Here is a 24,681-nt window from a genome sequence, read left to right as displayed (position 1 = left end):
ACTTGGTTCACATTAACATTAAGGAATATGTAAACCAAATGTCCCACTTTTATCCACAGGACGGTGCATTAACTCTGGGTAATTAATGTATTCCAAGATGCCCCCAAAAAACACATTTTGTTATCAGCTAAACAGCGTGTCCAAATCACCCCTCCTTTGATTAAAAGCAGCCACACGGTTCACATTTTGGGTGATACTGGCTTGCAATTTGGCTCAGGTGCCAGGTTTCCATGAGCTCATACCTCTGACCCCTCGGGAGGACAAGGCTGGGCTGATGGTGTAATGGCTGGACCCCATACCACCCCCAAAACAGCCCCCACTTATGCTCCAATAACCTCCATGGACCCCTCCGACACTGGTTTTTGGCCAGTTGGACTACCTTAACATTAGGGGAAATGTAGACCAAATGGCCCAGTTTTAGCCCAGCCAACGTCATCTGTCCCTGGTCTAAAAAGGGAGTTTTAGCTAAAATTTTCCCCAATCTGCGAGTCAGAACAAGGCTTCCTGGTCCCCAGAACAACATATTGAAAGCTCCGCCCTCTAGCATCAATTTATAAAAGAATATTCAGATGAGTCAAAATTTCTGCATGAGGCAATGGATCTTATGGAAACACCTAATTCTAACCTTAACCTAATCATTACCAGTGCATACAGTAGCAGCCATTCAGAATTTCCCCACTTTCCTTGATGGGCCCTTGGTTGGTCCTTAGATGGCCCTTGGCAGGTCCTTGGCTCGCCCTTGGCAGGTCCTTGGCTGGCCCTTGGCTTGTCCTTGGCAGGTCCTTGGCTGGCCCTTGGCTTGTCCTTAGATGGCCCTTGGCTTGTCCTTGGCTGGTCCTTAGATGGCCCTTGGCGGGTCCTTGGCTGGTCCTTAGATGGCCCTTGGCTGGCCCTTGGCTTGTCCTTTGCTGGTCCTTGGTGGGTCCTTAGATGGCCCTTGGCTGACCCTTGGCTTGTCCTTGGCTGGTCCTTGGCTGGTCATTGGCGGGTCCTTGGCTGGTCCTTAGATGGCCCTTGGCGGGTCCTTGGCTGGCCCTTGGCTTGTCCTTTGCTGGTCCTTAGCTGGCCCTTGGCGGGTCCTTGGCAGGTCCTTAGATGGCCCTTGGCTGGCCCTTGGCTTGTCCTTTGCTGGTCCTTTGCTGGTCCTTGGCTGGTCCTTGGCTGGTCATTGGCAGGTCCTTGGCTGGTCCTTAGATGGCCCTTGGCGGGTCCTTGGCTGGCCCTTGGCTTGTCCTTTGCTGGTCCTTAGCTGGCCCTTGGCGGGTCCTTGGCAGGTCCTTAGATGGCCCTTGGCTGGCCCTTGGCTTGTCCTTTGCTGGTCCTTGGCTGGTCATTGGCGGGTCCTTGGCTGGTCCTTAGATGGCCCTTGGCTGGCCCTTGGCTTGTCCTTTGCTGGTCCTTGGCGGGTCCTTTGCTTGTCCTTGGCTGGTCCTTGGCTGGTCCTTAGATGGCCCTTGGCGGGTCCTTGGCTGGCCCTTGGCTGGCCCTTGGCTGGTCCTTGGCTGGTCATTGGCGGGTCCTTGGCTGGTCCTTAGATGGCCCTTGGCTGGCCCTTGGCTTGTCCTTGGCTGGTCCTTGGCTGGCCCTTGGCTTGTCCTTGGCTGGTCCTTGGCTGGTCCTTAGATGGCCCTTGGCGGGTCCTTGGCTGGCCCTTGGCTGGTCCTTGGCTGGTCCTTAGATGGCCCTTGGCGGGTCCTTGGCTGGTCCTTAGATGGCCCTTGGCGGGTCCTTGGCAGGTCCTTAGATGGCCCTTGGCTGGCCCTTGGCTTGTCCTTGGCTGGTCCTTGGCTGGTCCTTAGATGGCCCTTGGCTGGCCCTTGGCTTGTCCTTTGCTGGTCCTTGGCGGGTCCTTAGATGGCCCTTGGCTTGTCCTTGGCTGGTCCTTGGCTGGCCCTTGGCTTGTCCTTGGCTGGTCCTTGGCTGGTCCTTAGATGGCCCTTGGCTGGTCCTTGGCTGGTCCTTAGATGGCCCTTGGCGGGTCCTTGGCTGGTCCTTAGATGGCCCTTGGCGGGTCCTTGGCAGGTCCTTAGATGGCCCTTGGCTGGCCCTTGGCTTGTCCTTTGCTGGTCCTTAGCTGGCCCTTGGCGGGTCATTGGCAGGTCCTTAGATGGCCCTTGGCTGGCCCTTGGCTTGTCCTTGGCTGGTCCTTGGCTGGTCATTGGCGGGTCCTTGGCTGGTCCTTAGATGGCCCTTGGCGGGTCCTTGGCTGGCCCTTGGCTTGTCCTTTGCTGGTCCTTAGCTGGCCCTTGGCGGGTCCTTGGCAGGTCCTTAGATGGCCCTTGGCTTGTCCTTTGCTGGTCCTTTGCTGGTCCTTGGCTGGTCCTTGGCTGGTCATTGGCGGGTCCTTGGCTGGTCCTTAGATGGCCCTTGGCGGGTCCTTGGCTGGCCCTTGGCTTGTCCTTTGTTGGTCCTTAGCTGACCCTTGGCGGGTCCTTGGCAGGTCCTTAGATGGCCCTTGGCTGGCCCTTGGCTTGTCCTTTGCTGGTCCTTGGCTGGTCCTTGGCTGGTCATTGGCGGGTCCTTGGCTGGTCCTTAGATGGCCCTTGGCTGGCCCTTGGCTTGTCCTTTGCTGGTCCTTTGCTGGTCCTTAGATGGCCCTTGGCTTGTCCTTGGCTGGTCCTTGGCTGGCCCTTGGCTTGTCCTTGGCTGGTCCTTGGCTGGTCCTTAGATGGCCCTTGGCGGGTCCTTGGCTGGCCCTTGGCTGGTCCTTGGCTGGTCCTTAGATGGCCCTTGGTGGGTCCTTGGCTGGTCCTTAGATGGCCCTTGGCTGGCCCTTGGCCTGTCCTTTGCTGGTCCTTGGTGGGTCCTTAGATGGCCCTTGGCGGGTCCTTGGCTGGCCCTTGGCTTGTCCTTTGCTGGTCCTTAGCTGGCCCTTGGCGGGTCCTTGGAAGGTCCTTAGATGGCCCTTGGCTTGTCCTTTGCTGGTCCTTGGCTGGTCATTAGCGGGTCCTTGGCTGGTCCTTAGCTGGCCCTTGGCGGGTCATTGGATGGTCCTTGACTGGTCATTGGCGGGTCCTTGGCGGGTCATTGGCTGGTCATTGGATGGTCCTTGGCGGGTCCTTGGCTGGTCATTGGATGGTCCTTGACTGGTCATTGGCGGGTCCTTGGCTGGTCATTGGATGGTCCTTGACTGGTCATTGGCGGGTCCTTGGCTGGTCATTGGATGGTCCTTGGCTGATCCTTGGCGGGTCATTGGCTGGTCATTGGATGGTCCTTGGCGGGTCATTGGCGGGTCCTTGACTGGTCATTGGATGGTCCTTGGCGGGTCATTGGATGGTCCTTGGCTGATCCTTGGCGGGTCATTGGCTGGTCCTTAGATGGCCCTTGGCGGGTCCTTGGCTGGTCCTTAGATGGCCCTTGGCGGGTCCTTGGCAGGTCCTTAGATGGCCCTTGGCTGGCCCTTGGCTTGTCCTTTGCTGGTCCTTAGCTGGCCCTTGGCGGGTCATTGGCAGGTCCTTAGATGGCCCTTGGCTGGCCCTTGGCTTGTCCTTGGCTGGTCCTTGGCTGGTCATTGGCGGGTCCTTGGCTGGTCCTTAGATGGCCCTTGGCGGGTCCTTGGCTGGCCCTTGGCTTGTCCTTTGCTGGTCCTTAGCTGGCCCTTGGCGGGTCCTTGGCAGGTCCTTAGATGGCCCTTGGCTGGCCCTTGGCTTGTCCTTTGCTGGTCCTTTGCTGGTCCTTGGCTGGTCCTTGGCTGGTCATTGGCGGGTCCTTGGCTGGTCCTTAGATGGCCCTTGGCGGGTCCTTGGCTGGCCCTTGGCTTGTCCTTTGCTGGTCCTTAGCTGACCCTTGGCGGGTCCTTGGCAGGTCCTTAGATGGCCCTTGGCTGGCCCTTGGCTTGTCCTTTGCTGGTCCTTGGCTGGTCCTTGGCTGGTCATTGGCGGGTCCTTGGCTGGTCCTTAGATGGCCCTTGGCTGGCCCTTGGCTTGTCCTTTGCTGGTCCTTTGCTGGTCCTTAGATGGCCCTTGGCTTGTCCTTGGCTGGTCCTTGGCTGGCCCTTGGCTTGTCCTTGGCTGGTCCTTGGCTGGTCCTTAGATGGCCCTTGGCGGGTCCTTGGCTGGCCCTTGGCTGGTCCTTGGCTGGTCCTTAGATGGCCCTTGGCGGGTCCTTGGCTGGTCCTTAGATGGCCCTTGGCTGGCCCTTGGCCTGTCCTTTGCTGGTCCATCTCCTGGTCAGACCCTGTAATTCAGTGAAAGAACGGAGTCAGAGTGAAAAAATATTCACGCAAGGAGGCCAGTGGCTGGAAGTTGGAGGGAATTGGGCTGCCATTCGGCTGGCGTTTGACAGGGAAGGGCCATTTTGAATGGCTGCTACTGTCCCTAACACTAACCCAACGGCATTCCAACCTGCAAATAAAGGACATGAGGACCAACTAAATGCTTGGAGAAAATGTGTTTTGATTGGATGATGAAATTTGAAAAGAATATAAGGAGAAGACCCCATACACTGGGAGAACTTTCAACCTTTGTGCAGAAAGAATTTAGACCAGGATCTTCTTAACTGCAAGCCAAGGCTGCAGCCAATCACTCTTCAGATAAACTCACCTTTATGCTCTCTAATAATCATGAAGGGAGCACACCTGTAATCAATCATTCAGGAAGAGTAGATATGAGCAGGGAAATGAACTTCAGTCAACCGAGCCAAAAAGATTAATATTTGCTAGATTGTAATTTTAACTTTTTAATTTAGTGCCTTGCTTTAAAACACATATGGGCTGCTGTAGTGGGAAAAAAGTATTCAACTATTCACTGCAGTTAAATAAATGGAGATGGATAGATTTCACTCAGTCGGCACTTTATGTTCATATCTTTGAAAAGAGAAAACGGTTCATCATGGTAATCAGCCCTGTTCTGATCCTGACAGGGTTTGTCTCCCTTAATTGTAATGAGGAAAAAGCTGTGAAGGTTGCGTCAGAGTCACACACACAATTATACGCACTTTGGTTAAACAGTAACATGTTATGAATAAACCTGGAGAAAGAATCTGGTTTGTTATGGAAGGAGGCGTCTGGTCTACTAACGCCGTCACTCAGGGGACGTAGCAGGTGAAACAGACGGAGTGAAAACTTTTATAGTGAGTAAATAGCATACATTATTATATGAAATAAGAGAAACCAAACTTTACGACAGTAAACAGTGCAATACACAATGATCAGAACCAGAAACTGTTAAGAAATTCAGAAAAACACTTAAAATGGTGCAAGTCAGATAAACCTAAATTCTGCAGGACTTATACTGGAAATAGAGAAGCTGTTGACACTAATTAGCAAACAGGCGAAAACTTCTTATCACCATCTGCTTTTTGACCTCAGCTAATGGTCTGCTTGATTACACATATTGTAGATAGTAGCAGGATCTTTGCAAAGTTGGGATGGAGCTCAGAAACATTTGAAAATTTTATAAATTTCTAATTTTTAAAAGCTATTTTTAAATGCCTTAATGGTCTTGCCCCTGAGGTAATCTGTAAATTAGTTTTAAAGTATGCAAATGAAGGAATCAGGACAGGAGCTGGAGCTAGTGGGGACTGCAGGATTAAAATACATCTATGGGTCAATCGGCCTTCTCAGTCAAAGCATCACATCTCTGGAACTCTTTGCCTCTGGAGCTTCAGTCACAGACTGATGTTCCACTTTTCTCCACAAGATTGAAAAAATGGCTCAAAGACAGTCAAGAGTGTGAGCACTAAACTGGCTTGTACTGCACATTTATTTTTGTTTGTTTGTTTGTTTTAACTTCTCTTGTTTTTTTATGCATCTGTGTGTCGTTACTAATCTCCCTCCCCCTCAATGCTAACACCTTTTAAAAGCCTAACCAGGAACGAAGGCTGCAAATTAGCCCATGGCTACAAGCCTTATGTACTTAGACATCGGCCACCTGTTTGGTTGCAATGTTTAATTGTACTGTCCCTGTCAAATAAACAAATAAAATAAAAAAATATATATATATAAATTACAGAATTAATAATTATTTGGCACTCCTCTTTATATTAATTAAGATCCAAGGTGTTTTCTGCAGTTATTTGAACTCCAGAATAATCATTTGTAAAAGTGAGTCTGATATTACGGATCAGTTAAATGGGTCTGGCTGATGAAAGCTGGTTCTATCCATGCAAGCAGTCGCACGTTCACATGCACCCGCATGACTCAGCAGTCAGAGAGAAACTAACCAGCAATCTGAGACCATCAGTAAATCAGGAAAATCCGTGAATGCCAGCTCGGCCGTGAATGTTCGAATGCATGAATGGAAGATGCAGGTTTTATGAGGTCAAGGTGCTGAATATAATGTTTGCTGGATACTTATTATCACCAGGCTTAGCCTTGACAATTGCAAACACCAATGATAGGATAATTACCCTCGGTTTGTTTGACCTTGCAACACAACAATCTCCATAGAAATTCACGTATCATTGTTAGGCATAGATATAAATGTTTGACACCTGTTTGATAAACGGTAGAAGTTAACACAGTTAGTGGAGTTAGTGGATTATGACATAAAACATCTTTGTTTCAGATTATCAGATTATGAGGACCTGTTTTTAGATTTTTTTTTCTTATATTCATATAGTTCTACATTACAAAAAGTAGCAAAATGATCTATACTAGATCTTCTAGTCAGGCTTCTTTGCTCACCAGAGTACAGAGAATAGCCAGTGTGTAAATGATCAGTTTATGGGCTGACTTCACTCTTTTCTTTTGTGTTTATGTTACGTTTGTTTATTCATATGTTTAATATTATCTTATTTGATGTATGTTTTATGTTGCTAGGGAAAAATAAAATGACTGATTGATAAATTTATAAATGCAGACTGTAATTTATAGAGGTTTGAGAGGTGTGAAGGTAGCCAAGAATGAAAAACCAACCTTAAACAGTGGGTTAAAGGTTGGTTTACAGGAGAACAGAAGACCTCACCTGTTCATCCAGCCCAACTATTCCGTTTAACAACCCCCCCTTTCAGAGACATAGACAGGTATGGGGCATTGCAGGCTAACAAAAAAGCCAAACGACGGAGCTCGTCTGCCTGGCTGTGTGTTTCCTGGACGGGGCCGCCTGTGGAGCTGGTTGACAGTTGCCTTTTGTATCTATGCTTCTTTTTCTATGTCTGCTTCTGTCTCCTTGAACCCCAGCGGGCCTCAGCAGATGGCCGCTCACACTGAGCCTGGTTCTGCTGGAGGTTTCTTCCTGTTCAAAGGGAGTTTTTCCTCTCCACTGTCACTGCAAGCATGCTTAGTGTGAGGGATTGCTGAAGAGTCAATGAGTCGATGCAATCAGCTGGTTTTCCTTAGATAGAAAACTTGGAATCAATCTGACTGGATGATCTGGTGAACTGGAAAGTGACCTGAGATGACATGATGTGAATTGGAGCTATAGAAATAAACTGAATAGAATTGATAAAGAGATTTATGGAAACCTGGAAAATTAAAGGGAATGTTTTGGCATTGCTTGTGAACAAAAGATGTTACCGTGACGATCCGCCATCCACTGATCCATCTGTTATTTAAAGAGTTTTTTAGGTTTGTCCTGATCTCTTCCTAAGAACCGGAGAGAAAAAGCTTAAAGGTGGAACCACAGAACTTTCCTTTTATCCTGTAAAGAAAATGACTGAAAACATTATTCCTAAATAGCAGTTTATAGACATTCTTATGAATGATATAAACTAGATTTAAGGCAATCCTGGAAGAAAACCTGTTAAGAACCACAAAAGAATCGACACTGAGATTGAGGTTAAATCCTAGCAGCACCTTTGGATTAGATTATATTAGAATAGATTCAACTTTATTATCATTACACAGGTACAGGTACAAGGCAACGAAATGCAGTTTAGGTCTAACCAGAAGTGCAATAGCAGCAACTGCAGGATAAATAATGGTTCCATAAAACCATAGCTAAAATATTCTGAGTGATTTAGATCAACGCACGCTGATCAGTGTGTCACAGGGAAAGTGGAAATCTAAATAAAAGTAAGAGTTTGTCATAATTGGGGGATAATTAAAGACTTCAAATTTCCAAATAAGTGTAATAATCCAAATCAACTACAGTTTAGTCTTTACTTTTCTCTCTACTCTGCAGATATTTTTATATCTATAGGAAACATATTCCAGCTTTTTTCTTTTTTAAGCTTCTTTGGTGCTATAAACACATTTTATATTGTCTGTTGTATTTTTATCCTTAATCTTGCTTTAACTCTTTGTTCTCTATGTAAGCTACTGGAACCAGAATTTCCCTGAAAGAGTAATCCCAAGGGATTAATAAAGCTGAGTCTAAATCTAATGAGAAACATGGAAGCATTTAAGATGTAGGGATTCTTTTAAAAGCATTTGTGTTTTCACTAGTTCTTTGGAAAAAAAAGGTAAATGTTTTAAAATATAATGTTCTGATTAGTGCGTCGCACTAATGTAGGTAATCTGGTGTTTGAAGGCCATGCAGGCTGAAGGTGTTTTAGTATTTCAGCTTAGTGATTATCGTCAGTTTATTTGCTTTTTTTATTTGTTTATCTCCCTTCTGCCTCTTTAACTATAGTTATCTAACCCTGCTAGAGATTATTTGGACTTTATGCCACATCAACCTGGGAATCTTTCCAACACAGAAGCATCCATCCTGATAAGCAACCGTATTTAAATGTGAAAAAGTATTTAGTCAGAATTTATTTCACCATCTGGCTCATAACCGGACATAAACCCATTTTCTGGAGACATACCTTCGTAGGTCACCTTTCAGGATGACACAGGGATCGTCTACCTTCATATCAAACCAAAGAAATCGATCCCAGTTAAATAAATAATCCGATTTCTATTTATACTTGCCATGTTGGAGTTTCATCTTTGGCCAAATCCCAGCTGCTTTGGGCAGCAGTTGAAATTCAGCCCATATTTGGAGATCATGTTTATCTGGTTGCAGAATAGATGCAACTTTTAAGTTAACGTGAACGCTTCTAATTTCTGTTAAACACGGTTTTTATAACAAACAAAACTTTATTTATAAAGCTTAACTTTACGAACAGTTTATCATAACATAACAGAAGCTATACCAAAAATACAAGCTAGTCGTAAAATTATTCTTTTTCTTTTTTAGCCTATTTTAATATGTCAGAAACTGTAATCCCATCCAGAGGAAGTGACTGACTAAAAGCCCGGCGTACACTGTACGATCTTTTGCCCTTTCTGGGACGATTCTCCAGTTGTGCGAGAACTTTTCCACATGGGGTAACGAGGGGCGGTCAGCCTCTAACGACCCCCCCCCATCAGGAATCATAAGATCAGGAGAAAATCAAACATGTTTGAAATTCAGTCAGCCGTCGTACGGTTTTTGGGGAAAATCTTTCTGTTGAAGCAGAGCTATGAACGTTTATGAGAAATTTGTCGTCCTTTCTTGGCTAAAGGAAACTCATTTTTGGACAACAACGTTCGTATTCTGGCCAAGGAAGACAGATGGTTTGAGAGAGGAGTTAAGGAAGCCATCTTTGTTAACCTGTTGGTGGGTAAATCGCTCAGTGGGCAAATGAGGATTCTTCTTCTTCTTCCTCTCAGAGGGAAACCCAGCATCATGGCGGGGGGGCAATGAGTGAAATGGAGTTCTTCCTGTCAAACTGACAGACCGTAGTAGCCACGTTAGCTCAGCCACGTCTTTGTCCAAATACGTCGTCTCCTTTTCTTTTTAGGGCTTTCAGCACTAAATTGCCCAAATATCCAAGGCAGCGGGTTTCACTCTAGTGAGCTTCATGTTCCTCAGACTGGAGACGATGTGTTCTTTAACCAGCCTTTGGAAGCACTTCATCATGATGGGAGTGAGAGCGACAGGCCGCTAATCATTGAGGGAGGCGACCTGAGGCTTCTTTGGGACTGGAATAATGGAGGCAGACTGGAAGCATGCTGGCACTATGGATTGGTCCAGCCAGGTGTTAAAGATGTCTGTGAGGACACCAGCCAGCTGATCTGACCACTCCTTATACACCTGCCCAGGTGTGTTATCCTTGGGTTGACTCTCCTCAGAGTTTTCCTCACTTCAGCTACGTCAAGGTTTAGTGGCTCCTCCCCCTGGTGTGGAACAGCTTTCACTGCTGGAGGCTGTTTAGTGCCTCAAACCTTCCAAAGAAGTTGTCCAGTTCATTTAGGAAGTCAGTGTTTGCTGCATCTACCGCGGGGGAGGGGGGGTTGTAATCTGTGATCATCCCAATGCCTTTCCACATCCTCCTGGTGTTGCTGTCGTCAAGGAAAAGATCCTGGATCTTCTGCTTCACTGATCTAATGGTTGTTCTGATCTGGTTTAACCTCTTAAAACTGGACCTTGAGTGGGGCTAATAATTCAGAATGCATAAAATTCCACCGGTAAAATTTGTAACAGCAGGTGGAGCCATTGTGCGCAGCTCCAAAGTGACGCCAAAAGCTCCATAGCCCACAGCTCTGGAACTGTTATAGCTACAGGTCGGAAATGTTCTGCATTTGTGGTTGACAAATATAAAACAATAAAACCTGCCTTTTCTCAAGAATGTCTTTATTACTGCTGTTCTATCATTTCCAAAAACAACTTTCAGTCATGTTTGAACTGATGCAGGTCGGTCTGTGTTCTAGTCACCCAATTTTAATGTATAGTATATTAGGAAATTAGAGGGTGTTAGCTTTCAAATAATGTATTGCACTTGTCATTTCTTCTTCACTTGTCGCTTCTGTCAGTGAGCCCCAGGGCAGCTGTGGCTACAATGTAGCTTGCCACCATCAGTGTGTGAGTGTGTGTGTGAATGGGTGAATGAATGTAGTGTAAAGCGCTTTGGTCAAGTCTCCTAACTTGAATAAAGGCGCTATATAAGTACATGCCATTTACCATTTACCATTTACCATTTCGATGTACAGTTCCTAAGTTATTTGCTTTCCCATTTGGGTATGTAAAATAGGCGAGGGTTACCCAAAATGAGGTGGATGTTAGGAGGTTAAGTTGTCACGCGCTGTTCTCAGTGCCTCTTTATCTCCAGACCTGAAAGCTGAGTTTGGCTCTTTTAGCGATTTTCTGAACCTCTCCATTTATCCAGGGTGGTTGGTTGGCCCGGGTGGTGATGCTCTTTTTGATGCTGACGTCCTCAATGCATTGGTTGATGTAGCCTGACACAGTCATGGCATACTCATCTATATTTAATAAGTTGTCATATGTTGCTGCAGCCTTGAAGATGTTCCAGTCAGAGCATTCAAAACAGTCCTGGGGTGTCTCCATGGCCCCCTCAGACCACACTCTGACCTCTTTAACTGTCGGTTTAGCCCTGGTCAGCTGGGGCTTATATGCAGGGATTAGTATGACAGATAGGTGATCTAATGACCCGAGGTGGGGGCTGCTCTGAATGCATCTTTGATGTCAGAGTAAACCAGGTCTAAAATGTTTTCACCCTGAGTTGAAAAGTCCACATGTTGGTAGAAATGAGGGAGAACAGTCTTCCAGTTAGCCTGGTTAAAATCCCCAGCAATGATGTAAACAGCCTCAGTGTGCAGATTGGAGCTCAGAGGTAGCCTGGTATCGAGTCTTCATGGCCTCTTTAGTGTTAGCGCTGGGGGGGGGCACATAAACAGCAGTGATGCTAACCACACTGAACTCTCTGGGCAGATAGAACGGCCTGCAGTTAACAGTCAGAAACTCCAGAAGCTGGAGACTGATCTAGCATTTTTACACCAGCTGTTGTTGATGTAAACACAGAGCCCCCCCCCCCCCCCCCCCCCCCCCGAGTCTACCGCTTAGTTCTTTGTTCCTATCGGCGCAGTATAGCGTTAGCCCCTCCAGGCTAATAGCATCGTCCGGTATTGCTGGATGCAGCCATGACTCCTTCCTAGATGACAGTTCCAGTCGGAGATTATCCATTTTGTTTTCCAATGACCGAATGTTAGAGAGCAGGATTGATGGAACCGGAGGTCTGTGAGGATTTCTCCTTAGCTTCACAGTTAGCCCCCCTCTACATCCTCGCTTTCTCCGTCTCGCGCATCTCTTCCTTCGGCAGTTACGTTCCGCCGTTGTTTTTTTGAGATCCGTCCGTAGCACTCCTCAGCTTTTTAAACTGTCAAAAATGTCTGGATTTAAAACATTCTGTGAGCGTAGCTCTAGCAGGCGTTGGCGATCATAGATGCCGGTTTGATGTCTAGTCTATCGTTTTAAGCGGCATATTATGTGAATTTGTCAAGAGCACTGGCGTGTTCAGGGAGTGGCCTTGGGTGGCACAGGCCACCCCTGAAATCTGATTGGCCACCCCAAGTGCCACCCCAAAATTTTAAAATATGATTGGCTATATGCCCAGTCAGAGGCGGGCCACTGCACTGAACGTAAAATGCGCTCTTGTTTTGAGTTGAAGTTGAAGAAGGCACGAAGAAGACGTTGATGAACCTACAGGTGAATACATTCTCCAGTCTATCAGAAAGCAGCACGTCTCTGGCGCGACGTTGTGAAATATGTGAGTTGCCTACATTTTACTACACTTACTGTGCCTGTAGTTAGAAGCTGTAACGGTAATAAGCTAAACATGTACCCCGTCTTGTTTTATTTGTTTTATTATAATTGGCACACGGCTGTCGTCTCCTCATCTCGTTAGAAAACACTGTTTTGACTGTCAACGATGCTAACGCTAACATTTAGCTATTCTGTACTTAGTAAAACTGTTATATTAGACCCATATAACATCATTTACATTTAATTTTCATTCTTGTGTGTGCACAATTAGTTATTGTACAACATATAAGAATGTCGTGCATTATGGGACTATTACAGTATGAAAAGAAGTCAGAATATTAAAGATTTCTTCGCAAGGAAGAAATCTAAGATAGAGCCAGAGCAGGGGCAGAGCAGTCAGTCACAGGATGAGAGCCAGCCTTCAGCCTCAGCTGTACACATTGGTAGGTGAAATCCTGATAGTTCAAGTTTGTTCTCATGTTTGAACTTACTAATTTGGTTTGATTGTACCATACCTCTTAGTTTACTTAGGAAAGGCTGATTGTATTATCATTCTAATCACAGCTTATGTATTATTATAGAGTCACCCTCAACATCACATACACATCAGGGTATGTATGAATTTACCTTCTTTAAAACATTATGTGCATTGATTCGAACTGAGATATTTCAAATATACTACAGTGTCATATACTGTCATTAAGCGTGTAGACAATTTTTAAACAATACTGGTGTGAAAAGCCTAAATGTGACAATTTGAAATTTTGAATTATAAAGAACTGATAAAATCTCTGTATTGCTACAGGTGTGTCCAGTGCTGAGGTTCTTGCAGGCCATCCACAGGGGGATAGTGGTGTGGGAGCCTCTTATAGCCAGCCGGGACCTATTGGTAGGTCTCAACAATTCATTTTTCATATGAAGTATAATATACTTAGGCCCATTTTCATTCTAATGACAACCTATGTGTTATTGCAGAATCAGGTGAAGATTCTTGTGATGAGGGCCCTTCACCATCACACATGCAGCATAGTATGTATGATTTACCTTTTTTTAAATTAACATCACAGTATCTGCTTTTATTTAGATCAGGATACGAATAATACTGGTGTTTAAAAACTTTATAGGTTTTTTTTTTTTCAAATGTGCATTGTTTACTTATGTTGGCATGGTAAGGTAAGCTATATTTGTTTTGTACAGTCTGTACCTCTACCAAGTTTTGCACAGTTTCATCAAGCAAATATCAATACGTATATATATATATATATATATATATATATATATATATATATATATATATATATATATATATATATATACATATACCAAAGTCTAGATGTGGGTGTGTATTTTCTTGTGTGCATGTGTGCGTGCATATGTGAGTGTATATGTCTGTGCGCAGGCGGTCCTGCTCATACTTCATGTCACCCCTGCATAAATCAGTGCCCCACTGGTGCCACCCCTATCAAAAATGTCTGGACACGCCCCTGGTCAAGAGGAGCCGTTCTTGGCCGCTGCTTTGGAGCGCCGCCATGGCAACAAATATACAATGAAAATACATGCAAAAATAATTCAGTGTTTAAAATACAGTGTACAAAAAAGTCAGATTCCAATAGGACTGTTTTTCTTCCATATTAAACTGATTTATCAAAGCTATCCATTACAAAATCACTCACTTTTAGTTTGTAAAACTAAAAACACAAACACTGCTTTACACTCAATGTTATATTTCACAGTAAAGTGTAAACTTCCCACCTTAGTTGTTTTTTATTTTTTTAAATCTTGCTACATCTACATCCTCTGCGATGCCACGCTCATGCAGTCCTTCCAATGCTGGTGCTAACAGGATGTTTCTGGGGACAGGAACTAAGTGAGGATGTAAGAAATCGGATTTTCTTTCTGATGCAAGGCGCCTAAACTCGCACTCAAACGCAGGTCAAATTAAAGAGTTATGGTTTGAGACCTTTGTCCTTCCTACATCTTTATTCCAATTCCCAATGATGTTTTAAATGCCGGGTTTCTGTTTTCACTTTTATCTTATCTGCATCATAAATCGGTGGTTAACTCAGCGCCGATTCTATCAATGAGTATCTAACTTTTCCTTTTTAACTGTTGGAGGATTTAATGAATCCCACTGGTTTTTGTTTTGACTGTAATGTTTTATAATTCAATTATTTATTCATGGTAATGGTTAGAGTGAATGTAGCTTCAGTGTTACAGCAGTTGTTACGCCTTGAAGGAATAAAATAAAAACAGGACCTCTGATGGACAGCATCTTTGTACAGTTTGTGGATGTGGGAGTGTATTATTCAGACCCCCCATTAGGGGTGCCAAATAAGTTCAGACTATTACACTTTATTCTGTGAACACAGAACAAAGTGTGCATCCAGCTCAACTAATGGTCAGTTTTAGAGGTTTGGCTGCTTCAGCACGACTGATTTTCATCGATTCCTGATTAAAACGACTTTTCCTGAAATGCAATCATCAGAATCATATTTGTTCAACTCAACTATATTGTCAAATGTGCTACATGGTAAACATACAACACAGATGAAATTGCAGTCCTCTCAATATAATGAACCATAGCATAAAAAAAAACAAAAAAAAAAACCTAAGATATAACAATAAATATAGGTATAGATATATTGCTGAAGCAGAAACCCTCTAAAACCTGCAGGACAGCTGTCCTTTGGGCAGGCCTGCCCTACAGCCTGATCTTAGCCCCTAATACATCACCCTTCACCGGCCATTAAGAACTTAAATGGTTATTTTACTCTTAAAACTGACCTGTAACTCAGAAATACATGAACAAGAGATTTTTAAGAAACAGGGTATTAGGTTCTGCAGCTGAGCTAAACCTGAAACCCAAGATGATCTAATTTCCACCCATTTTTTGTCTCGCTTATCCCAGCTGGGGTGCCGAGGGATGCTGGTCTCCAGCTGTCTACGGACGAGAGGCGGAGTCCACCCTGGACAGAGAGGCGGGGTCCATCCTGGACAGGTCTCCAGTCCATCGCAGGGCAACACAGAGACAAACAGGACAAACAACCATTCACACTCACACCTAAGGAGGATTTAGAGAAACCAATTAACCAATTAACAGTCATGTTTTTGGACTGTGGGAGTCTGCAGACTGACGTTAGTCTGGCTATCCCAGACTGACTGGAAGACACTGACATTGGGTCTAACGATGGAAATAGATAGTAAAGGAAATAGAAAGTAAATATAGTTATATAGTATAGTAAATATATATATTATAGCAGCCCAACAAAAGAAGATTCTAGCGAGCTCTTTAAAGAAATTAAAATTGAGATCCACTAGGATCCATCAGTGATTTGAGGAATGGGATTTCCTAAGTTAAAAGATGCCCAACTAAAGTACAACAGATAGCGACAGTTAGCATGTGGCGCATCTTAACAGCAAGTTCCCCCAAACACATTCAGGGAATGCTTTTGCTTGTCTGATTGGGTAATATGTGCCATCGGCTTAGACGATGTCATTTGCCCCCAAGTGACCTGAGAGGAGGTGAACAGCTCCAGGTTACTGTAGTATGAACTCACAGAACAACATGGACCAAAACATGTCAGCAATATGACTGAAAACAAAATACTTTTTACCGCATAAATACATGAATTCTGTAGGAACAGATGATGTCATCACTTTTTTTTTCATTTAGCTAATCCTTTTTTTTCAAAGTTAAAGCTATGGAGCAAAATATATGCAGCTGGGGTTACGTGAGGTCATGTTGGAAACAACTGACCCTGAGGAGAGGTTACCTCTAAAGGCACTGAGATATCAATAATTAAAGAGCTACCAGACACTTTGCTCCAACTGCTGGTACTCTAATGGGTAAATCAATATACATTTGCACATATTGATTATTATTTTATTTTTTATTATTCCCCAGTGTCCTGTCTGGTGATGTGGCAATAAGAATAATTGTCTTGATGCCAAAAAGAGCCCAACAAATTTTACTTTCACAAGTGGAGCAGTACGGCTATCGCCATCGTGTTCCGCTTGATTTATGCATATAAATAGCTTTATTACAATTATGCAGGGAGTATTACAGATTATATGGACACTGCAATGTATGTAGAACAGGAAAGGATAAACAGGAAAAAAGGAGAAAGAAAGAAAAGAGGAGAAAAAAGGGAGATAATGATAAAACATTTTCAGTCTGCTTCATCACCTGCAAAGAGATGGAAAAAGAACAGAACAACCAACGGATATAGTATAGATAGAACAAAGTAACACCTAGATACTATCGCTGAAGTATAAGTAGCATTTAATCTGACATGTTTACTGTGTTACCTGAAGATCAGAATATGGTCTTTCTGTGTGGAAGTGAATCTCTGAGTACCTGGAACCAAACACCTGTAGTTGATTGTGAGAGTGAACCTTTGTATGTAAAGTTTATCCAGAGGAAAAATGCTCAATAGTGGTTGTGAAGAGCCAAAGACCTGCCCCCCCCCCCCATAGGACTAATATCTAGTGAGACACAGCGGCGGCTGGTGGACTTTTCTCCAGGGGGCGCTATAAATTCAAAATAGACATATACCAAAAGCCAATCAAATGCATACTAAGTTATCACACCAGCAGAGATGGGAAGTAACGAAGTACAAATACTTTGTTACTGTACTCAAGTAGATTTTTCTGATATTTTTACTTTACTTTACTACTTATTTTTATGGCGACTTTTTACTTCTACTCCTTACATTTTTACACAAATATCTGTACTTTCTACTCCTTACATTTTTAAAAAATTGTCTCGTTACTTTAGTTTTGAATCATTTCAATGGAGTTACCGTTATTATTTTTCACGTCATCAATACCAAATTCAATCTAATTGGATGGGAATCTACATTGCATTTGACGCACCACTACAAGATGAATCGACAGAAAAATCACAAATCATTGCAGCTTGGTGGCGGTGGCGTTAGCATAGTAGCATGGACGACGAGATGATTGAAAATGAACACAACGGAGATCTAGTCCTATTGGCAGACATCCATTTAAAATGTAGGCAACGGCATGAAAAAAGTGGTTTCTACTTTTACTTTTATACTTTAAGTAAATTTACAAGCCTGTACTTTGTTACTTTTACTTGAGTAAAGAAGTTTAATCAGTACTTCCACTTTTACCAGAGTATTTTTTAACACAAGTATCTGTACTTTTACTCAAGTACGGAAAGTGAGTACTTTTGCCATCTCTGCACACCAGTATATTTATATGAATGCCAACAGCAAAAAAAAATTATAAAACACTTTATAAAAACAAGGCATCATTTCATGTCCAGGTTTACTTTAAATCCTGCCCTTATGAGGCGTTGTGAAGGTTAATCTGTTTTTCATGGTCCAATATTGAGTCACATCCCTAAAAAGATATGTACCAGTTAAATAATGGAGAAGCTATTAGTTAACTTTATATTTTTTTAATTTTCTGAGAATGTGTTTATTTAAGAGCACCTATGCAGATGAACAAACATCTAGAAAACATAGACTATATTCTATTATTTTCTATGTGAATCCCTGATTCTTCTTTGCCTTTTCTAAAAGGTGCTTTAAAGTCGTAGGGAAGTCGTATTTAAATGTCGATATAATGCAAATGTCAGTAAGTAGATAATAATTTTACCACCTAATATGGAGCCGAGTTAAAGACGACCTTATTGCAAATAAAATAGATCAGATGCAACAGCAATCACCTCTGCTATTTTAATAGAAATACCACAAGTTTCCCTTTTGAAAATATTGCACTTAACTTAAAAAAAAATCACTTTTTATCTTCGGTGTTATAGATAATAGATATAATTGCATTTTATTTTAGATGTAAAATTCATGCATATGTTGCTGCCATAAATGACGCTCACTGTTAAAGGTACAAAGGGCTGAGAGTTACATGATTATCAGATAAAAATTGGCAACTAATACAAATATGTTTATTATCCTTAACCTTGACCTTGACTCAGATCGTTCAAGGATACTTTCTGTTGCTTTCTATCAGCAACGCTATTTTAAATCAGCAACAGGTGGAACCTGCAGCTTAGATAAAGCAGATTGGCAACTGTTACATTTCTATTGCAAAAAAGAGTTTATTTTCCCTATAAGAAACGAGGCGGTTTTAAATCATCAGTGTGAGTTTGCACATGCAGAATATCGGCTCATTACTATCAGTGACAGGAAAGTATTATGAAATAAGTGTCCTTCAAAAGAATTTAGTCCAAACACACAGTGGATTATATAACTTGTTTGACCTGCCAGGGTTCTAAATAAAAGATGTTTCCTAGAATTTAGCCTTATAAAAGGTTGATGATCAGCTTTTTATTTTTATTTTGTTTTTTTTTTTACAATAGTTTAGTTTTTCTGAACCTCTTGTTGTACTTTAGCTAAAAACTGTTTTTCTCTGCAGTTGGACTGATGGATTCTCTAGCCTTAGAATCCAGCAATTCCACCAGATCAACAGTTTGTTTCGCTTTTTTCAAGCATCTTAGTTGTGATTTTTTTTCCTCCATTAAGGCATTTTTTTGTTGTTGCAGTGAGTCTCATTCTAGTTCACATGTTTCTACATCCACGGCATGGTGAGCTTTATTTATCAGTTTATCTGAATAGGCTTGTTTCGGTGGGATTGTTAGCATCCTCCTGTTGCACATGCAGCTTAATGTTTCTGCTAAATAAGAATTCTTAATTTGAACAAAATATGCGTGACTGGTTTATACTAGCTTGTCTAATCATGGCAGACTGTTAATATCAGAAAGTGATTTTTATGCAACAGAAGGAAGAAAGGATCGAAATAAAGAACGTTTAATAAATATCTGATATTTTAATGAATGTTCTAGATTACGCAGTGAAAGGAATTTTTTAATTTCTTAGCTACTGCTGTAACATTTAACCCAAGAAAATATCTTTAATCACAATTGCCTTTTAGATATATATAATTTTCTTGGCATTTATTTATTTTCAAAAGAGAGGATACAGAAATAAGTGAAATATTTTAAAGCTATGGAATAATAATAATAGTAAAAACTCATGCATAAAATCTACAGCTAACTGTAGAATGGGGATTTCAGATATATACATTATACAGTACATTTAAAATAGTAAATGCGAGCTTAAGCTGTGCTTTTTCTTTAATTTTGAATTATATCAAATCTAAATAGGCCTCTCATCATCAAGTCTGATCCAAAGGGGGTAAATAGAGTAGTATAGATAATCTCTTTATTGTCCCACAATGGGGAAATTCTGGTATAAATAGGATAATAAAATGTTTAAATTAAAAATATTTACACTTCTCTGCATATGATGCCTAATTTTCAATTCTATTCAGTTTATTTCTATAGCTCCAATTCCCATCATGTCATCTAAGGTCACTTTCCAGTTCACCAGATCATCCAGTCAGATTGATTCAAAGTTATCTAAGGAAAACTGTTTCTAAAGATGTTTTATGTTCAGTTTTATTTCCTTTAAAGATGTTTTATCATTTCTACAAATGATTTTTATTTTTGTCTGCTGGTTATGTGCATCTTATGATGCGGCAATATCTGCAAAGTTTTTTTAATAATAATATTAATAATAATAATAAGACAGCTAGGCCTTTCTCCACACTCAAGGACATCATAAAGATAAACAAAACACATTTAAAGAAACAAGATAATAATAATAATAATACATTTTATTTGTATTGCACTTTACATTTAAAAAAAAATCTCAAAGTGCTACAAAATTCATAGTTAAAACAAAACCGTATAATAAAAACGGTATACATAGTTAAAATGAGACATTACAGTAAAATAACATACGTAGTAAAAACAAAACAGTAAAATAACCATAAAACCACACAGATAAAATACTAACTAATGTTCGTAGGCTTTTTTAAATAAAAATGTCTTGAGGCCTTTCTTGAAGGCCTCCACACTCTGTGGGACCCTAAGGGACTCTGGGAGGCCATTCCAGAGTTGTGGGGCAACTGCCTGGAAGGCCCTATCTCCCATTGTGCAGAGCTTGACTCTTGGCTGGTGCAGTCGGTGGGTGGAGGTGGTGGAGCGGAGGGTTCTGGAGGCGGTGTGAGGTGTGAGGAGTTCCTTGAGGTAAGCCGGGGCAGTTCCATGTATGCACTGGTGAGTGAGGAGGCAAAGTTTGTAATCTATTCTGTGTTGGATGGGCAGCCAATGAAGGGACCTGAGGACTGGAGTGATGTGTTCGTGTTTGCGCCTCCTCGTCAGGACCCGGGCAGCACAGTTCTGGATGTGCTGCAGCTTTTGTAGACTTTTGCCAGGGACCCCGACGAGGAGGGCATTACAGTAGTCCAATCTGGAGGAGACAAAGGCATGGATTAGCTTTTCTGCGTCGGGTTGGGAAAGGGAGGGGCGGAGTTTGGCGATGTTTCTGAGGTGGAGGAAAGAGACCTTGCAGAGGTGACGTATGTGGGAGTCAAACGTGAGATGTGGATCCAATTTGACACCAAGGTTTGTGACAGATGAGGACAGAGGGATGTTTTGACCGAAGATAGGGATACTGTTTAGGGAGAAGGACTTGGTTTGGTGTGGGGTGCCAATGAGAATGGCTTCTGTTTTGCTGCTGTTGAGCTGTAGAAAGTTTTCAGCCATCCATGTCTTTATCTCCTCCAGGCAGCAGTGAAAAGCAGATGGCAGAACTGTGGGAGAAGTGGAGTCCATTTTTATGTACAACTGGGTGTCATCTGCATAACAATGAAAAGATACCTTGTGTTTTTTGATTATCTGACCGAGTGGGAGCATGTAGATGGTGAAAAGGGTCGGCCCAAGGACCGACCCTTGAGGCACTCCGCAGCTGACTGTATGGGGTGATGAATTGGACTGTCCTATGGCAACAAATTCGGACCTTCCCGTGATATATGACTGGAACCAGTTGAGTGTGGTTCCAGAGAGTCCAACTGTGGTCTGAAGACGATGGAGTAGGATGGTGTGGTCAACGGTATCAAAGGCAGATGATAAGTCCAGTAAGAGGAGGAGTGATGGTGAGCCCTGGTCCGCAGTCATGAGTAGGTCATTCATGACGCGGACCAGGGCTGTCTCTGTGCTGTGTGCTGATCGGAAACCAGACTGAAATTTTTCATATAGTTTATGGGTGTGAAGATGACTGTGGAGTTGAGCTGCTACAACTTTTTCCAGAACTTTGGATAGGAATGGCAGGTTTGAAATGGGTCTGTAGTGGGCCAGGATTTCAGGGTCGAGTGAGGGCTTTTTCAGATGGGGGCGAATGACTGCAGTTTTGAGAGCTGGAGGAACCTGACCGGAGTGTAATGACTGGTTAATTATTGCTGTGATTAATGGACTGATGGCTGTGATGTGATTTTTTAGTAGTGCAGTGGGGAGAGGGTCCAGCACGCAGGTGGATGGCCTCATGCTTTTTAAGATCTTCTCCACCTCTGTCTGCGTGACGTCTGAGAAAACTGAGAAAGTATTGTGTTGGGTTGAGGGACTGCCGTCAGCGGGTGATGGTGATGGGGCTGTAACAGGGAAGGCTGACCGGATTGATGCTACCTTTGTTTTGAAGAAGTCCATAAATCTGTTACACTGACTAGTACTATTATCGACATGTGCATGTGTGGGAGGTTTGAGCAGAAAATTTATTGTTGAGAATAGTTGTTTTGGGTTTCCAGTGCTGTTTGAGATTTTTTGTGAGAAATATTGGGATCTGGCTGTGGTGAGTGCTCTGACATATGATGTTCGATGTTCACGGTAAGCCTGTCTGAAAACTTGTAGTCCAGTGGAGGTGTATTTCCGCTCCAGGGCACGGCCAGCAGTTTTCATTTTGCGGAGCTCTATGGTGTACCAGGGGGCTGATTTGGAAAAGTGAACTGTTCTTGTTTTTAGAGGTGCATGAGATTCCAGGATATTATGGAGGCTGGAATTGTAGTAGTTAACAGATCCATTAATTGATGTGAACTGTGGGTCAAGTGAGATGTTTTGTATGTCCTGGTTGAGGAGGTTGCCATCTATTGCTTTTAGGTTTCTGAAATGGATCTGACGTTTTGTTTTATTGTACGGGCCTGCTAAGGACAGTTCCATGGAGATGCTGTTGTGGTCTGACATGCCTAAGTCATGTACCTGCAGATTGGTGATGGAAGCACTGTCTGTAATAACCAGATCCAGTGTGTGGCCTTTGGTGTGTGTTGGTACTGTGACAAGAATAAAGATAAATAAAACCAATAACATAGACGAAGGCAATGGCAATATCAATGGGCCTCAGATAGAAACGTCTTAAACAGATATGTTCTGGGTTGTGATTTGAAGTGGGGGGGGGGATCGATGTTTCTGAGTTGGGATGGTAAAAAACTCCAGAGATGGGAACCAGAGCGGCTGAATGCTCTATGGTTCCCATGGTACTGAGACAGAGGAGACAGACCGGTGAGCGGAGGAAGAGGATCAGAGGGAACATGCAAAAAAAGTTCAAATCAATCAACTGGACTTTGTTTCCAACTCTGAAGACGTTTCTCTTCCATCCAGGAAGATTTTTCAGTTCAAAATGTCAGAAATAGCGTTTAGTTCCAGGTTTTATCCAGCAGCCCAACAAAGCCTGGTTTTAGTTTAGAAAACATGCAAATAGAAACGGATGAACGGGTCCCCCCCTTTGGAATGGGGGTCGTTTGGCTTCTTTGTTAGCCTGCAATGCCCCATACCTGTCTATGTCTCTGAAAGGGGGGTCGTTAGAGGGAATAGTTGGTCTGGATGAAAAGGAGAGGTCTTCTGTTCTCCTGTAAAGGGGTTGGAGCTGCGATGATAGCGGGAAGGAATCAACTCTATCGCTGCATTGAAGGTTTTTGAAAGCTGGAATCTGAGTCCCCCCCCCCCCCCCCCTCTGTTTAAGGTTGTTTTTTTCTTTCTTAACATAGATGCTTCCTTCCTCTCTAACCACCTGTCTTCTTTGTCCATCAGGTGTAGATGTAGCGCAGAGTCTTGTCCAGAGGAGGGCGCTCTTCTGTGTTGGTCCATGCGCCTGTGGAGAGGTTGTTTGGTTTCTCCAATATAAAGATCAGAGCATTCCTCGCTGCATTGAACTGCAGACACTCTGCTCAGATTAGGATGAACTGGTCTCTGTTTCAGGGTCTGTTTGGTTTGAAATGTTCTGAGATTTTATGTTTGGAGAAAATCCTCTGGAGTTTTTCAGAGTTTCCAGCAACATCTTGGATGGAGATGTTTCTGCGTTTAATCTTCTCCCCGTTATCTTCTGCTGTGTGTCTTTTTGATTTCCTGTTGATTTGACAAACCCCCAGTTTGGGTCTCTGCAGGTTTGGAGAGCATCTTTGTTTCTGTTTTAGTAGAGACATGCTGGGCCCGCTGCTGGAAGGTTCTGATGATGGAAAGTTTGTGTTTCAGGTGTTTCAGTGGGTTGGAAACTTGGAAACAAAGTCCAGTGGATTGTTTTTTAACTTCTTAGGGATTCAGAATGTTCTCTTTGTCGGAGAAAAGTGAAAAGTTATTGGTTTTTGTTCTACTAGTGTCGTCATCTGGAAACAAAACAAAACAAAGCTGACGAGCTCTTTGTCGGTTTTAAAGAATAAATCATTAAATAAAGCAGTTAGAGCAGCACTCAGGAACAGAGACAGAACATAATTGACAGGACAGTCTGTTTTGTCTTTAAAGAGTAAAAAATCAACCAATGTCCGCCTCCAGGAAGGTGCCCCCACTAAACGGAACCCTTCTGTTCTCTACAGAGATGATTATATAGTCAGTAAAACACATATCATAGCTTTAAGTTCTGCTCCATATTTGTGCCACAGTGCCTTTCTAGTCTGTTGATACAAAACTATCTAACAGGGATTCCTGTGTTTAGTTATTTTATGGAAGATACTCCAGATAAAAGATCTTATACTGTAAACAGAGAAATAAAAGTGACTTGAAATAAAATTAGCTGATGACTGGAAAACACTAAAACACTTTAAATGTTAGAAACAGTCATAAAATAGGATCAAGCGTGTTTCTGCTGCTGTTTAGGATCAGATTATTCACATTTAGGCAGAAATTCTGCTAAAAGTTCTAAAAGCAAGATGATAAATCAATTTTTGGAGTGTGGATGGTGGTAGATCAACACATAATACACACAATAATAACAAGACAATTGGAAGAAATTTATTGATGCAATTACTTTAGTCTTTGGCGCTCAGACCTCGGCAGGAAACATTAGCACTGAATTGTGATAGATATGCATGAACAGGAGTAAAGAACAGGGCTGTTTCCCCCCCAGGCCTGAAACTGGTGGTGGAGTGGAGATAGATGGAGTTGGTCAGTCTGTAGACTGCT

The 24,681-nt window shown here is 42.9% G+C and overlaps 2 protein-coding genes across 2 annotated transcripts in view; one reads left to right on the top strand and one right to left on the bottom strand.

Moving 5' to 3' along the window:
* The window catches only part of LOC119788056 (sickle tail protein homolog), a 46,115-nt gene extending 35,016 nt beyond the window's left edge, over window positions 1-11,099 (bottom strand). Inside the window, exons 1-2 of the mRNA XM_038292184.1 lie at window positions 10,962-11,099; window positions 8,692-8,704 (exon numbers count right to left, since the gene is read on the bottom strand). Of these exons, the coding sequence (XP_038148112.1) occupies window positions 8,692-8,704; window positions 10,962-11,099 (151 nt within the window). The remainder of the gene's footprint in view (window positions 1-8,691; window positions 8,705-10,961) is intronic.
* Window positions 11,100-12,714: 1,615 nt separating this feature from the next.
* LOC119788021 lies at window positions 12,715-20,664 on the top strand. Its single transcript, XM_038292139.1, has 7 exons — window positions 12,715-12,853; window positions 12,992-13,021; window positions 13,216-13,299; window positions 13,386-13,439; window positions 13,810-13,860; window positions 20,306-20,487; window positions 20,566-20,664. The coding sequence occupies exons 1-7, from the start codon at window positions 12,730-12,732 to the stop codon at window positions 20,662-20,664; spliced, it is 624 nt and encodes a 207-aa protein (XP_038148067.1). The 5' UTR covers window positions 12,715-12,729.
* The last annotated feature ends 4,017 nt before the right edge of the window (window positions 20,665-24,681 follow it).

Source organism: Cyprinodon tularosa, unplaced genomic scaffold (assembly GCF_016077235.1).
Source record: "Cyprinodon tularosa strain WSP-4 unplaced genomic scaffold, ASM1607723v1 ctg1086, whole genome shotgun sequence".
NCBI classification, from domain to species: Eukaryota; Metazoa; Chordata; class Actinopteri; order Cyprinodontiformes; family Cyprinodontidae; genus Cyprinodon; species Cyprinodon tularosa.
This window is presented reverse-complemented; position numbering and strand designations above follow the sequence as displayed.